This window comes from Phalaenopsis equestris, unplaced genomic scaffold (genome assembly GCF_001263595.1).
Source record: "Phalaenopsis equestris unplaced genomic scaffold, ASM126359v1 Scaffold000359, whole genome shotgun sequence".
Taxonomy (NCBI): domain Eukaryota; kingdom Viridiplantae; phylum Streptophyta; class Magnoliopsida; order Asparagales; family Orchidaceae; genus Phalaenopsis; species Phalaenopsis equestris.
In genome coordinates this window covers 1,069,638-1,085,221 of record NW_018164801.1, presented here as the reverse complement: position 1 = coordinate 1,085,221, position 15,584 = coordinate 1,069,638, and the positions used below count along the sequence as shown (strand labels likewise).

The 15,584-nt window shown below is 32.0% G+C and overlaps 1 protein-coding gene across 1 annotated transcript; it reads left to right on the top strand.

The window, feature by feature from the left end:
- Window positions 1-369: 369 nt before the first annotated feature.
- LOC110026233 (probable tyrosine-protein phosphatase At1g05000) lies at window positions 370-11,824 on the top strand. Its single transcript, XM_020727103.1, has 5 exons — window positions 370-719; window positions 826-919; window positions 10,725-10,782; window positions 11,035-11,078; window positions 11,536-11,824. Exons 1-5 carry the CDS (start codon window positions 469-471, stop codon window positions 11,722-11,724), a joined length of 636 nt encoding a protein of 211 aa, XP_020582762.1. The 5' UTR covers window positions 370-468; the 3' UTR covers window positions 11,725-11,824.
- The last annotated feature ends 3,760 nt before the right edge of the window (window positions 11,825-15,584 follow it).

Sequence of the window (15,584 nt, the reverse complement as noted above, 5' to 3'; positions counted from 1 at the left end):
ACAATCTAATTGACACGCTCGAATAAACTGAATGAAAATTTGACTTGAACAAATTTCATCATCATTTCAATTAATCTAAATTTGACTCGAATAACTCATTTAACATATTTAGGTTCATGTAAGTACATAAAATGAAAATCATTTCTTAAGTCAAATGATAATTATAATCAACTTAAAATTTAAGTCAAGTTTAGATTTCTAAGCAATCGGGTCAAATTTGAGCAATCGGGTCAAATTTGGGCTATTGACGGATTACGTTATGAGTTCAAAACCTTTCATAATTACTATGATTGTTTGTATATATATATATATATATATATAATATATATATTAGGGAGAATATTCTTTGAACCTTTCGGTATTCCTTTGGTCAAGCTCCGCAGCCGCTAACAAAGTTCGGATTCGGGCCCTTTTAAGCTGATACCCGATAGATTTTAGTAGATTCTTCAAGGTGCGGGGAATATTCCGATGAAGCTGGAGATCGGAAAACAGCGGACGTCGCCGGAAATAGAGGAGGAGGAGGAGGATGACGACAATGAAGTCATCGTCAAGCCCTATTACTCCTCTCCGGAAATCGCCGGACCGGCGAGGGAAGGCGGCGAGGATCTCTTCCTTCCGCCGCTCAACTTCGCCATGGTTGACAACGGCGTCTTCCGCTCGGGTTTCCCGGACGTGGCCAATTTCAGCTTCCTGCAGACGCTCAAGCTCCGCAGCGTTCTGTAAGTGACTCTTCGTTTGCTCTCGGGATCGGGCGGGCATTACTGGATTTTGTTGTTTTAATCTGGTTTTGGGTTTTGTTTGTTTGTTCATCTGGTGGGGCTTCAGATGCTTGTGTCCTGAGCCGTATCCGGAGGCGAATTGGGAGTTCTTGAGGTCCAATGGAATCAGATTGTTCCAGTTTGGGATCGAAGGAGCCAAGGTATCAGTGGTTAAGTTGTTATTTGGGTGAATTGTGACCTCTTTATGCTGAATTCCTTGTGTTACTTCTGATAAGTTAGTTGGCGTTGTTCAGATATAATTTCTAATTGCTTGTATTGAGTTCTTGAAAATGTTATCATCTCGTGTAAGGCGCTTTCTGATTCTGCGTGCAGGGTTGTGAGATTAACATACTGAACTGGCCTTTTCGTGTGAAGAGTGCATAATGATATTTATGTTGCTATTCGTTCTAGTATATGAATATATGGTATTTATTAATCCAATATAATTTCACAAGGAATTGTTAAACTTCTGTACTTCTTTCCACAGTATATATTGAATCAAACCCTTCTTTATGATGAAATTGGTTTCACCTTTTAAGGTTGCAGGATGACAAACATCGAAACATTATTTTGGACTTATCAATTCTGATTTCTGATATAGGAAAGGCAATAACTAATCATTGTGAATGGCAGTTGGGGTTTCAGATCGTGTTTCTTGCTCTGATTTTTTATGAGGGGGATTTAAATACCACCTAATTCTTATGTATTTACATATCTAACGGCTGAAATTCACTTTTTTACATTTATAACACCCAAATATTTCTTATCACACCAAAAATAACACCATTTCTATTTTTAAAAGTGAAATACACCTTTTCTTGCATGGGTAAGGTGGTACATTTATAAAAACGGAAGTTTATGTGCTTGATATGTAAATACATAGGAATTGAATGGTATTTATATAAATCTTCATTATTATTATTATCATCATTATCATCAACAGCCTTATCCCAACTATTCTGGTTTGGCTTTATTGTCCTATTTCTCCATTCATTCGCGTAGAGTGCTACATGCGTTGTTTAGGTTAGCTTATGGAAAGCCTCTTACACAACTACTTAACCTGTTGGTTTAGTTATATTGCATGTCTTTTATCTTCCATTGTATATGCCCAAACTATGTAATTCTACTTTTCACCAAGTTATCCTTAGTAGATTTTACATTTTCTTATGCCATCACTAATAGACCCCATTGTACTTATTAATTTCATCATAAATCTATTTTAGCATTCCTATCTAAAACACACCCAAAGTGGTTATCAGTTTATATCTCCATTTTTTTAGCTCTAAACTACATAAATCTATTAATTTCATATAGAGTGTAATTATCATATACCCTGCTTTTGTGCTCCTTATCATTGACTTTGTATTTCTTTACATCTTCTCAAATTTATTTAACTTTTCACATACTTTAGAGTAAGTTTAACTTATATAAGTCATGCCACCAACAAATAGCATATATCAAGTTGCCTCATCTTTTATACCTTTTATGAGCATGCCCATAATCAATCAAATATTATACAAACTTAAGACTTTTTTTTTATATAATATTTGGAAACTCTTTGATTACTCTTCATCTTATTCAAATGCCATTCACTTGTTCATAGGGTTTGGCACAGTCTTTGCCAATGGGCTGAACTTAAAATGCCTTGTTATACATAATTAAATGGTTACTTGGATTTCTATCTTATTTTAATTTGCATAATCAATTATGTTAATGTTTTAGAGATCAACAATCATCTCCATGTGTACTTCCGTTCCTGATAGAATTTTATTTTACGAAGGCAAAATTAACTTTGTTATTCTTGGTTGTTGGCGAGTTAAAACATGATATAAATAGCCCTAAAATTCAGGTTATACCATATAATGTGGATTGATGATTTTACTTTGTGACTCATAACCATCACGTCCTTTATAATTTAATCTTCTTGTACTTATAAATTATTCAGAGTTGAAGTTCATTATCTGTTTTACTTTCCATTCAAAGAATGGCCTTGTAATCACAGGTCTAATTTGTGATTCTCTTAATATGGTTGTATATTTTTTATGGTTAATCTTATTATCATCATCATCTTCATAAGAATTTGGCATTTTCGAATTGTTTCATGTCATGGTTTTGTGAGTTATTCTTTTCCTTTCTTCTCTTTTAACAGTTGAACATAATTTTTGTTGTAATTCATGAAGAGCTTTTGCTCAATGTTTGGTTGTTGTTTTTACCTTGTCCTTTTTCATTCACAAATACTCAATTGATTTTATCTATTTCCTTATTGTTACAACTTTTAATCTTCATCGTACATCGACAAACTCAATTTTATTACTCTACTTTCAACTCTAAGAGTTTTTTATTCCCATACACTCTCCAATATTAAGCATTGAAATTCTATCCTTCATTTTTTTTCTTATCCATTTTAACTTCTCAATGCTGCCACACTTAACTCCATTATTACTTTTTTGTTGCCAAATGCTTGAATTCACATAAAATAGTTGGTTTTAGCTCAACTTTATAAAATTTTCACATTGGTCCTATAGGTACTGTCTCATGATATAAAATTTGGGAGCCCTTCTTTAATTTAAGAACTCAGATTTATGCTCCTTTATCACATTTTTTTTTATATTTGGAATCAAAACTAATTAATCTATTTTATGTAGTTGTCACAAAACTTTCCAATCTTATTTATTCATTATTATTATTTTAATATCAAATAAGATTACTAGCACATACTAAAAGTATGTTCCGCTACTTAAAATTTCTTTCATTTCAACCAATTTTATCATAAATCTAATAAGAAAACAAACACGTCAATAAATCTTAGAAAAATTGTTAAGGACGAGTGAGAATTGTTTGAAATTTTCTTTTAATATCGCATGTTGAGCTTAAATTTTTAAAGAATGGTTTAACTTGAAAGTCAACTCCTAGATGGGTTAAACTCCAAAAATACTTTCCCGACCTTATATTTTTGGCCAAACGAGACTTAATATAATATTTTTTCCTAACTTATTTAATCAACTATATAAAATTAATGCAAATGGTTCCTTGAGGGTTAAACTGAGATCATTTTTGTATAGTTGGGGGACTAAATTGAGATCAATTTTGTATTACACTTTTTACATGTCGGATTATTTCAAATTAATTTTATTTAATGGAAAAACTAAATTAGAGAAATGCAATACTCTAGGACTAAATTGGCTACCAACTCGTTGTCAAAAGAATATTTTGGGATTAAATCTCTTTAAGATGTATTTAGTAAATTCTACAAGTGTTATGCATCATTTCAAAATAACTAAGACAATTGCATGCATTTATGATTATCATTATCTATCATAATGAGATGGTAAAATATTGGTTATCAACTGCTATGTTATTTGCTTTATGCCCACTATATTAAAGTAAATGCTTGCTATAGAGAAATAACACGAGGAGATTAAATACCAGCCACACGTATAACATATCAATAATTTTGGACCTCATGTCAACTTAAATTATTGAGGGCAGAGTTCATTCCAACTTTTAATGGGCTCAGGTCCACGCAATTTAAACTAATATAGAAAAATAGATTATACATTTTTTATTTCTATTAAATTATTATTCTTCTAACTTTAGCTGTAAGCATAGAGGATTTGATTTTATTATTGTTTTTCATGGAACATGAGATTTTATTTTGGTGCTGCCATAACCAACCCAAAACACAGGATAGAAAAATGAAAAAAAAAAAAATAATAATAATAATAATACTTATCCTTATCAATTAATCTCTTTTGATTTCTATTTTTGATTTGTTTTTGTTAGGAAATGATCTTAGAGAATTGCGTTAATTAATTTTAAGGTAGGCTGGGCATACTTGGAAATTAGCTGAAATGGTAGTTTTAGTTCTAATTTTATTCGTTTTTTTATATGATAAGCTTATAGAAATTTCATGTGATATTCTATGCTGCAAGAAATCTATCTGAAAGATAAATTAAAAATACTTAAATCCTCATTATTCTTAGCTATAACCCTTTTATTTGGGGAAGCTTTATTAGCTATGTCATGTGTAAAACTACATATAAAGTTGTATAATCGTGAATCCTTTTTTATTAGCTATGTCATCTTGCTTTCTATAGATAATAAACTTTGTACTAAGGTATTTTCTTTGCTTTTTATGCATTTTTATTAAATTTCTTTAGTACAAGACTTGCATCCATAGAGGATCTTATTGGTATGAAATCCAAATGGCTATCTAAAACCTACAGTTCTTCTAGTTTATATCATATTTGCTTCTCCCATAACAACACTGTATGATCATAGGTTAGATTTTTGTATAGTTATCATAATTTTGCATATATTTTATTTTCAAAGATGATTATATATTGAATCAAATATTATAAATAGGGTAGAGCTTCATTGGTTATAGATAAATAGACCTCAACTATTGTATTTTATATTATTTGATATGGATTATACCTTCACAACGACTGTGCTACTATTAAAACTCAAACATAAATCCAAAACTAATATCTTAAGGCATCATGCCAACAAGGTTTGCTCTCATAAGATTGAATTTATTATGCCATGACTTTGTTATATCAAGTACTTTTGGACCATGTTTGGTTTTGTGCCTCTGAACTGTTAAACCAATATGATATTGTAATCTCTTTGCTAGTAAATCAAAATTAGGTTCTAACTAGAGTGATGTGTTAGATTTCTTATTGCTCAACATCTTGATTTAGGTCTCCATATTATCAATTCTCCGAGCTAATTCAAGCTTGCTTACTAGACCTATTAAACACTTATGTGTCTTAGACATGTTTCTTCAAGTCAAACTAAAACTCGTAAACAAGTAATTATCATTTCATGCCACTGAACTATAGTTTATCTTGTTTAACACCTTGAAACACCAAAATTATAACTCGTAGACAAGGAATGATCATGCCATGCCTTTGAACTTTTGTTGGTCTTCTTTAACAATTTGAAACACTTAGTGAACACATTCTGTGCCTTCAATCATTTGGTCAAGATGGCATGACAAGTTTTTTGCAGTGAACAATTTTAAATTAATCTTGAAAGCATGCTTTTAACAAAGATTCACTATTTTTTGCCCGAGATAATTGAGATGTGGTAACTCGTGATTTTTAGTCTCCCTCTCTGGACTGATAGCTTTCCAACATTGAGAGGCTAAGTCCGTCAGTAGACATGTGACAATGGACGAATGGGATTTTGACTTAGTTGACTTCCATCTACCCAATCTTTCCTCACCTAACAAAATTTGCACCTAAATTTGAACCTGACAAATTTTCTTAATCACAAATTGCGGTCTGTGATTGAAGATGGTAATTAAACATAGTGGTTTTCTATCGAAACTCTCAAACTCTAGATCTAAATAAACCTTGGTGTAAAAAAAAATATTGTTGATGTGACATCTATTGAGTTCTTTATCAAGCTAGCTTGAGGGGATGTTTTTAGAAAGTTAAAATGGATATTTTACCAAAACTAAGAATGATGAAATAATGAATAACTATGCTAAAAGAACGATTGGAGTTGCATCTGTTGAAGATTAGACGGTTGAAAATAGACTTCAGCTGTTTGGACATATATATATATATATATATATATATATATATATATTAAAAGATAGAAAATGCACTTTTATTATAGGCAGATATAATTAGTATTAATGGATTAAGAAGAAAGGCTTGATTTCATAAGAAGATTTTTAAATTGATTTCATAACAGCTGAAGTCTATTTTCTAATATTTAGTATTTACTAAAAATATTCTTGATTTCATGATAGCATGCCATTAATGAGTGGTCTCACAATATAAGCCAACAATATTGGTTATGAATTATGAGCTATGAGCGAGAGAGCACATTATGAACAAGCAACAACACACTGTCAATAAGTGGCATGTCATTAGCAAATTAATGTCAAAAATTTTTTCTTAACTCTAAGAACTGTAAAGAATTATTCTTGTGAATTAAAATTGAGGTTTATCTATAGAATTGATGTTAATTTAATCCAATCCAATCAAAATTTCATGCCTATTTTGAATGAATGAAGGAGATTGTTCTCATTCCATCATAAAAACTATGCAAATTTGATTGAATGGATATTACCTTAAGGCTAACTTTCCCTAACTTGGGCTGCCTGGGTTGCTAATGGAATTCGTCTTTAGCATTTCCTCCAGTGCATGAATCGAAAATGTAATATTGTTGGCGATGATATCATGACCGCAATGTTGGAGACAAATTATAGCTTCATATATTTAACAAAAATGGATTAAAGCTGGTTCATTATTTCTTCATTCAACTTTTGTGAAAATGAGCATCAATGTCAGTGGGATTTATTTTGGAACTATTTTTTTCCCTCATTGCATTGTTTAATGACAAATGTTTTGTGAAGAGGTGAAGATGTTTGAAAATCCGAACTTCTGAAATCGATTGTGAATAAATGTGGGTGTGCCAATTATAATGGTTATTGCAGGCGTGCTCTTTGGCAATTGGCAATCTTGTGGTTGGGTTGGGGGGATGGCTACGTACTTGAGACCTTTCTAGCATGGATTTTCTGCCTTCTGCAAGGATTTATCTGGTTAGGCCAAGCTAGCTTCAACTAGTCATGCTAGTTTATGCACATTTAGTCCCCAGTCTAATCATCTTAAGGCTTAACATATTCAACATCTTGTTTACAGTTCAATTAGGGGACATCTCAATTAAACCAAGTCAAACTAAACTCTAACTCTACCCATCTGCAGCATCTCAAAAGCCATATTACTTTTGAAAATCATGTTTAATCAACTAGGGTTTGTTACGGTTCTAACAAGTATTAATCCATTGATGTATGATATGTGCTATTAAAGACTTGCATTAATTATACTTTGTGGTTATGATTAACGTGTTGATGAATAATCTTAATTAACAAATGCTTATTGAAGGCTTTGTTAACATAAGGCTAGGGGTACAAACAAGTCAAGAGGAGTTTTGGCTCAATCGAGTCGAGCTTGTTTAATTATTGATTAGCTCAAACTAGAGCTTGAGCTCAATAACTGGACTCGAGTAAAAGAAGTCAAGCCTGAACTTGACTCAATTGTTGGGCTCAATTTCATCTATAAATATTAATTTTTTGAAAAAGTTTCATCGTTGACATAAATAAAATTAATTAATGATTAATTATAGATCTTAATTAATGTTAATTAAACTAACTTGAGCTCTCTGCTGAGAAATTTAGGGCGAGGAAAAACAGAAATCGACACAAATCCAGAATAATACACAGAGATTTAACGAGGTTCAGTAAAGATGTCTAGGTCCTCGGGAGCAGAGCGGTGAATTTCACTATTTCAGAGGAGTTCAGTTTGAGGAATGAGACGTTGTAGTCTGTGTACAGGTCTCCAAGTGGGAGATTTGTTGAAAATAAAAAAAAAAGAAAAAAAACCTTACCGTAACTGCCCCCCCTATTTTTCTCCTACGCTTTTTCAGTTCGCGATTACCTCCCGTTCCGTTCTGTTTGTTAGCGTGAAACCTCCTGCTCCTCCCTCGTTCGCGAAAAAGATTCTCCTGTTTTCTTGAAACGCGGAAGCAGAAAGAGGAGCGATCTCTCCAGTCGGTAAAAAGAAGATATCGCAACTCCTCCTTCGGAGCGGTGAAAACAGAGAAAGGAATCGCAGATTTGGATTTTTTCTTTGGGAAGGAGTTCTTGCTTATGGCTTGCATTGAAGACAGGAAGAAGGATTTCTTGCTTGCAAGAAGGAGTTCTTTCTTGCGGTGAAGGCAGGAAGGAGTTCTTGCTTGAGGTGAAGACAAGAAGAAGGAATTGTTGTTTGCGGTGTTTCCTTTCTTTGAACTTGTCTTCTGTTGTGGCTAAGCGATATAGAGAGAGAGGAAGCAAGAAATTTCTTTCTTGTAATTGTCGAAGAGATTGACTGGCTTAATTTCCTCAATTAATAAAATCCTCTGCAACTTCGTGGATGTAGGCAATTTGCCGAACCACGTAAATTTGTGTGTTCTTTTGGTGTGAATTCTTCTTGTTCTATTTTTTACTTCGTCATCGGTCGTTCTATTTAAACATACCACAGCACTCTCAAGCCGATTCAGCCCATACTTGAGCTCGAACTCAAACTTGTGACTCGGTAAGCTAGGTTGTGAGCCTAATAACATGTCGAGTGTGAGCTGGCTAATAATTACGTCCCTAGATGCAGTTTCGATCATACATGAGGAAGATGTTTGCCAGGTTAACTCAAAGCAGGGTTACATTGGATTGGTTATGTTGGATTGTGTCCATCTAGGCTCCAACTCCACTGGTTTGAGCATCCATGCATTTAGTAACATGTTCTAGAGTTTGTCTGGGATTGTTCACACCATTCAAACTCATTTGGGTACCATTGTACCAACTTAACTGAAACAGCCCAATTCTAACTCTAATTTGGTTTTACAACTCTTCCAGACTCTCCATGTCAAAATTTGCTCTTAATCAAATAGAAATTTTTAAAAGTTCTCATCAATGCAGTGGATGAATGATATGAATATGCATCAATAATACTTATTTGGAGTCTCATTACTACTAAATGCTTTAAATTTGCCGATTTTGTATTTTCCTTTATGGACTGTATGTATTTTTTATGACGTGTTACTACCAAACATAGTAATTTATGCAACATTAAATTTACCTAGACTACTTGTTATGATAACATGCTTCTACCTTTGTAATGGAGGATTCTCCAAACCATCACCACTACCACATTCATCGCCTCCATGGTTCTTTCTTGGCGTAGTGTCGGAGAACTCCTTGGATTGCCCGAACTTGCTGACCTGGTTCAACCTAGTCTGGCTTATCCCATCTCAGCAATGGATCATTTTTTAGGGGCGTTTATATATCTAACTCCTAAAATTTTCTTATTTATATTTATACCACCTAAATCTTTCATATCACATCAAAAATTTCATTATTTTAACGTTTTAATAGTTAAATACACTTTTTCATGGATAGGTAAGGTTACATATATATGTAAAAATTGAAATTTGCGTGTTAGATATATCAATTCATAGGAATTAAGTGCTATATTTGTAAACCATCCAATTTTAAAATGAGTACATTACAAATTTTTATTTGAATTTTTACATCTATTTCAAAACAAATATAATGATCTTAAGATCCCTCCTGACTATAACTTGGTCAAGCGTATCCTGACTCATTTTGTTCCTTTCAAAAAGAATGGTTTTCAAGCTTTCGGAATTGCAGGGAACAACTTCATTAACCTGACATATCAGCCTACTGGTTTTTGAAAGTTGTAGTTATGTGAATATTTTTAGGTAAATTTATGTACATAACGAACAATTCTTATGTAATTACATATCTAACACCCAAAGTTTTATATTTATACTTAAAACATCTTTGTGTCATAAACCTATGCAGGAAAGTGTGTATTTCACTTTTAAAAAGATAGTGATAGTGATATTTTTGATGAGATGTTAAAGATATGATTGAAGTGCATGTAAATATGAATGTTTAGGTGTTACGTTTGGGGTATGCATGTAAATGCCCCATGTTTTATTTCTGGTAAAATTTATGGATGGTGAAACTTCCATAAAAGAAAAGATAATCACAATCCCAACTACATTGCTTGTATGTTGAAGTTGTAATAAGAGAAATTAACATATGTAAGACATATTGACATGCATAGCACTGTTGTGTTTTAAGCATGAAAATGTGCATCTGTCTTTTAGAAAGTGATAATAGTACTGTTTTCTTTTGTGATATTAAAGGTTGGAGTGATATGTGTGTAAATTTGAAAGTTTAGGCATGAGATATGTAATACATGAGAATTGTGTGCTATGTATGTAAAAAGTTTCAGAGTTTTATGTTTATATACACAGAGTTTTCATGCTATTTGATTGTATTTAATCACAAACTATTTATCCAGCAATTCTGATCCTGCTCATGGCTTGTATCTTTTTTAGTCTTTGATCTGATAACAAGCTAAAAGAATGCATACATCCTTGTAGGAACCTTTTGTTAACATTCCTGATGACACAATTCGCGAAGCTCTCAAAGTTGTTCTCGGTACGAATTAAGCTTAATTTTTTTTTTTTTTTTTTTTTTTTTTTTTTTTGTAGATATTCATTTTGACCAAAACTTAACATAGATGTAAAATTGTTGGATTTGCTTTGAGATTTGTCAGTATAAAAATTGATCAATTAGTCATTTTGATGAAAACAAATTCAACTATTTTTAAGATTTATTCTCATCTAATCTTTATTGCTTGTATTTTGCCTGAATCATGCTGAATGGTTGCTCATTTTGCTTTGCCTGTAGATGCGCGCAATCTCCCATTGCTGATTCATTGCAAAAGAGGGAAGGTATTTATTTATTTTTTTTAATTTTATGTTCATTAAAGCTGAAAGCCTGAAGCTATATATATGTGTGTACACACGACACGCACACCGCACACACGCACACACGCACACACGCACACACGCAGTGTACACACGCACGCACGCACGCATGCAGGCCACTCAATTTCTATCTATTTATATATCTAACTACAGGCCACTCAATTTCTATCTATTTATATATCTAACACCAATGCTTCAATTTTTACATATATGCCACTTTACTAATGCATCAAAAAAGTGTATTTCACTTTTTAGAAATGAAAATAGTGATATTTTTTTGTGTGATATAAAAGATTTGGGTGGTATGAATATAAAAAGCAAAGTTTAGGTGTTAGATATGCAAGTACGTCGGAATTGGGTGGTATATATGCAAATGCACATATATATTATTTATTAATTTTTTTTTTTTTATTTATTTCAGCACCGCACAGGGCGCTTGGTGGGATGTCTAAGAAAGCTGCAGAGATGGTGCCTTACATCAGTCTTTGACGAGTATCAACGTTTTGCTGCGGCTAAAACAAGGGTTTCTGATCAAAGATTTATGGAGCTTTTTGATATCTCCGGCTTGAAACATCTCCCAATGTCTTTCTCATGCTCAACATTTTCTTAGACCCCTCTCCCCCACACAATCAACACTTCTCATCTTCTTCCATACACATTACTAATATTCGTCAAATAAATAGCCTTCAAATAATCTTTTTTCTTTATTTCAGGTTATATATATATATATATATATATATAGAGGTGTCAATTAGGGCTATCAAAACTGCTCTTTGTTCGCGAACAGCTCTTGTTCGGCTCGTTAAGAAGCTCGTGCTCAACTTGTTCGCTAAGTTAACTAGCCGAACACTAACAACAATAATAACAACAACAACAAAGCTTTAATCCCACTACGTGAGGTTGGTTACATGAATCCTTTTTCTCCATTGCGTCCTATTTAGAGTCATATTTTCATTTAGTTCTAGTAAATTAAGAGCATTTTTAATACAATAAGCCCAAGTCTTCCTAGGTCTACCTGCCTTTCTTAACACAAGTCGAATCCAAAACATATGCTCTCCTAATCGGATCATCAGATAGTCAAACACTAACAACACGAACAAATATTTGTTCGTTTGTGTTCGGCTCGTTTTGGCTCAAAATATTACTAATCAATTGTATATATTTCTTTGATGAGTATTATTTTTTAAAAAAATTAATTGACTACAAAGCTACAAAGATTTATAATCAATTAAAAGTATTAATGAAGAAAATAGAATAAAAATTATTAAATCAGATTCAAATGATGTTTTAAATCCTGCCTCAATCCTTAACATCTTATGGCTACGTGATTAGGGGTGTCAAAACGACTCTTTGTTCGTGAACGACTCGTGTTCAGCTCGCTAAACAAACGAGGCCAAAAAATTGCAATGTATGCTTTTAAATATCAAGTTGGGTATCAAATGAATGCTATGGGTCATGATTGAACAATAGTTATGATTGATTATCGCTCCTCCAGTTTTTTATTAGAGGCATTTACATGTACACAACACAATTCTTCTGTATTTGCATTTCCACCACCTAAAAATCTAAATTTGCAGGCAAAATATTCAAAATCTTTCAAATTACATCAAAAATATCACTACCAATAATTTTTTTTTAAATGAAATATACTATTTTTGTGCATGGGTTTAGGAACTTGATACGTAAATTCACATAAATATGTAAATATGCAGAATTGCGTGGTATGTACATAAATTTCCCTTCTTAGTATTGATTAGATTAGACGCCGTTGTAACTTATTTCGCATTCTAATTAAAAACAATAAACTCTAAAAACAAAATTACGATTATTAAAAATGTAAAAAGTAGAGCCTCATAACAAAATAAAAATGGGTAATAATATTGAAATTTCACAAGATATTAAATGTTAAAATAAATTGTTTTATAAAATGTAAATATATGTGGAACATTTGCATCTATTATTTTGATAATTAAGAGTACATGTTCTACACATTTTACAATATCTCGCGATATTTTGATGCAAATTAATTATGAATTTAATATTGTTTAGTCGAATGTCAGTTTCTAAACTTTCTATGTTTATATACACGCATTTTCTTATAATTACAGAAAAAAAAAACAGCACAAAATTTTCTTATAATTACAGAAAAAAAAAACAGCACAAAATTTTCTTATAATTACAGAAAAAAAAAACAGAACTTTGTGCTTCGTCATCTGCATGCGGTGTCTTATCTACAGTCAGGATGTATTTCTGTGGGTTCCACTTAAAATTTTTTTAAAAAATATAAAAATAACTGAAATATATCCTGACCGGGTCAGGATTGGACACCACATGCAGAGATGTATGCGATGTCTGTATACAATAATTTCTCAAGAGAATGGCTCCAAAAAGGATTTTTTTTTTGTATTTATATATATCTAACATTCTTAAATAAAAAAAAACCGAAATATATCCTGACCGGGTCAGGGTTGGACACCGCATACAGAGATGCATGCGATGTCCGTATACAATAATTTCTCAAGAGAATGGCTCCAAAAAGGATTTTTTTTTTTGTATTTATATATATCTAACATTTAAACTTTAATTTTTACACTTATAGGCATTTACATATACATCATCCAATTCTTAAATATTTACATATCTAGTATCTAAACTTTACTTTTTTACATTTATACCACTCAAATTTCACTTATGGCTAGTCATAATAAGTATTTTTAATGTGAAATTGTATAATCAAGATACGTTAAACCACATATGACTGCCCTGCCTTGGATGGGATGCATGTATAATTATTCAGCCTACCATGTCGAGAAGGTCGACCGAAGAATAGTTTGGTGAAGACTCGTCACACAAGTAGCAAGCAAAGCGACAATTCGACGAGAAAAGATTTGTTCATGGTGGCAGACGAACAACAAAGAGTCTCAAGGATATTTTCAATATTTCATAATGTAACTTCTATTTATTATAAATATGAAAAAATGTAACATGTAAGTCAAACTTTTACAGAAAAACATGAAAGGATTACCAATATTATTCTCGTGTCCCTTCTTATTTTCTCTTCTTATTATGCTCTATTCTTTAGGTGTGATTAAAAAATAAGTCTGGGTTCAACAGATATTACATTTTTTGGTAGTTATAAATGTAAAAATTAAATTGTTTGTGTTAGATATATAAATATATACAAATTTATTGGTCTTCATGTAAATGCCCTCAAGGCAGTACGAATGGATCACATGCACCTCAATAATAAGAGAGTTTATTGTTATACAGCACGTCAAATCTAATTTGTATTCGTTTGTTGTTTAAATTTTAATGATCAAATTCTTAGGATTTTGATGAAATTTTGATTTAATCATAATTTGAATGAAATTATAATTTATTTCAGATTATCATATTAATTTAGTAAATGTTATAAACCGTCATCGACTACCGCTGACTTCCGTTGACCCCTGTCGAACACCATCAACCACCGTTGATTGTTGTCAAATTTTGCTAACCGTCGTCGACTCCTACTGACTTCGACAACAGTCGTCGATCATCACCAATCTTTATCAACCACCGTCGACTGTCTTCAATCACCGCTAACCGCCGTCAATCACCACTGATCAGACACTACTTATTGCTATCGATAATCGTTCATTCATAGCAACAAATTCATCAACACGTTGCCGTTATAAATTATGAAACCTAATAACTCATTCCCGTCTATGGGACGAGTGGCTGCAACAATAGTTATTTTTTTATGGTGGAACTCTTCAGCTGAGGTGTAAGAACTTTTGTTATTGTACAAAGATTAACCACACACTCAGAAAAAAAGAAGAAAACTAATAATGAAGCCAAAAGTTTTTACATGGAAAACCCATAAAGGTAAAAATCACGAGCTCCGAGATATTCCCAAGATCATATGTAATTTGATGGACATTTGAGTGTCTTAATGATGTCAGAATAGAGCGATATTGGTCTCAGTAGATTCGTCATCTAGAGACGCTCGATTCGACTGTAAGTTCGCCATATTCAACGTTGGTTTGACCTTTTAAATATTATTAAAAAGCTTCCAAATGTAGTTTAATGGATTACCCTGAACTTGATTTAAATAAGACTAGTCTAATTTTGGTATTTTTGGATTTCTCTCATCGAGCCAGTCAGATTGACTATAAGTTTTGTCGAAACAAGACTGTGGATGAAATCTTATCAAAATTTGAATATTTATTATTGAAAAAAATAATCTAAAAAATTATCCTGTCTTGAGATTCATGGTTGATATTGAACTTTGTTGTTGGTTGTATATCAAGATATATAAATCTTTATTATTATTTTTTTTTGAAACATATATGTCCAATTATAATACTCACTCAAATCATAAGTCAATAACTAAATTTTAATGGAACCTATTTATTTATTATCAATATTATTATTACTATGCTTGAAAGAAACGAAACTCTTAATTATTTTATTCTTGTAGTGGCAAAC

Excerpts from the sequence above, each read along its gene's own strand:
- LOC110026233 (XM_020727103.1), top strand. The coding sequence starts at position 469 with ATGAAGCTGGAGATCGGAAAACAGCGGACGTCGCCGGAAATAGAGGAG. Across the intron at positions 720-825 it reads CTCAAGCTCCGCAGCGTTCT|ATGCTTGTGTCCTGAGCCGT; the intron begins GTAAGTGACTCT and ends GTGGGGCTTCAG. Across the intron at positions 920-10,724 it reads TTGGGATCGAAGGAGCCAAG|GAACCTTTTGTTAACATTCC; the intron begins GTATCAGTGGTT and ends ACATCCTTGTAG.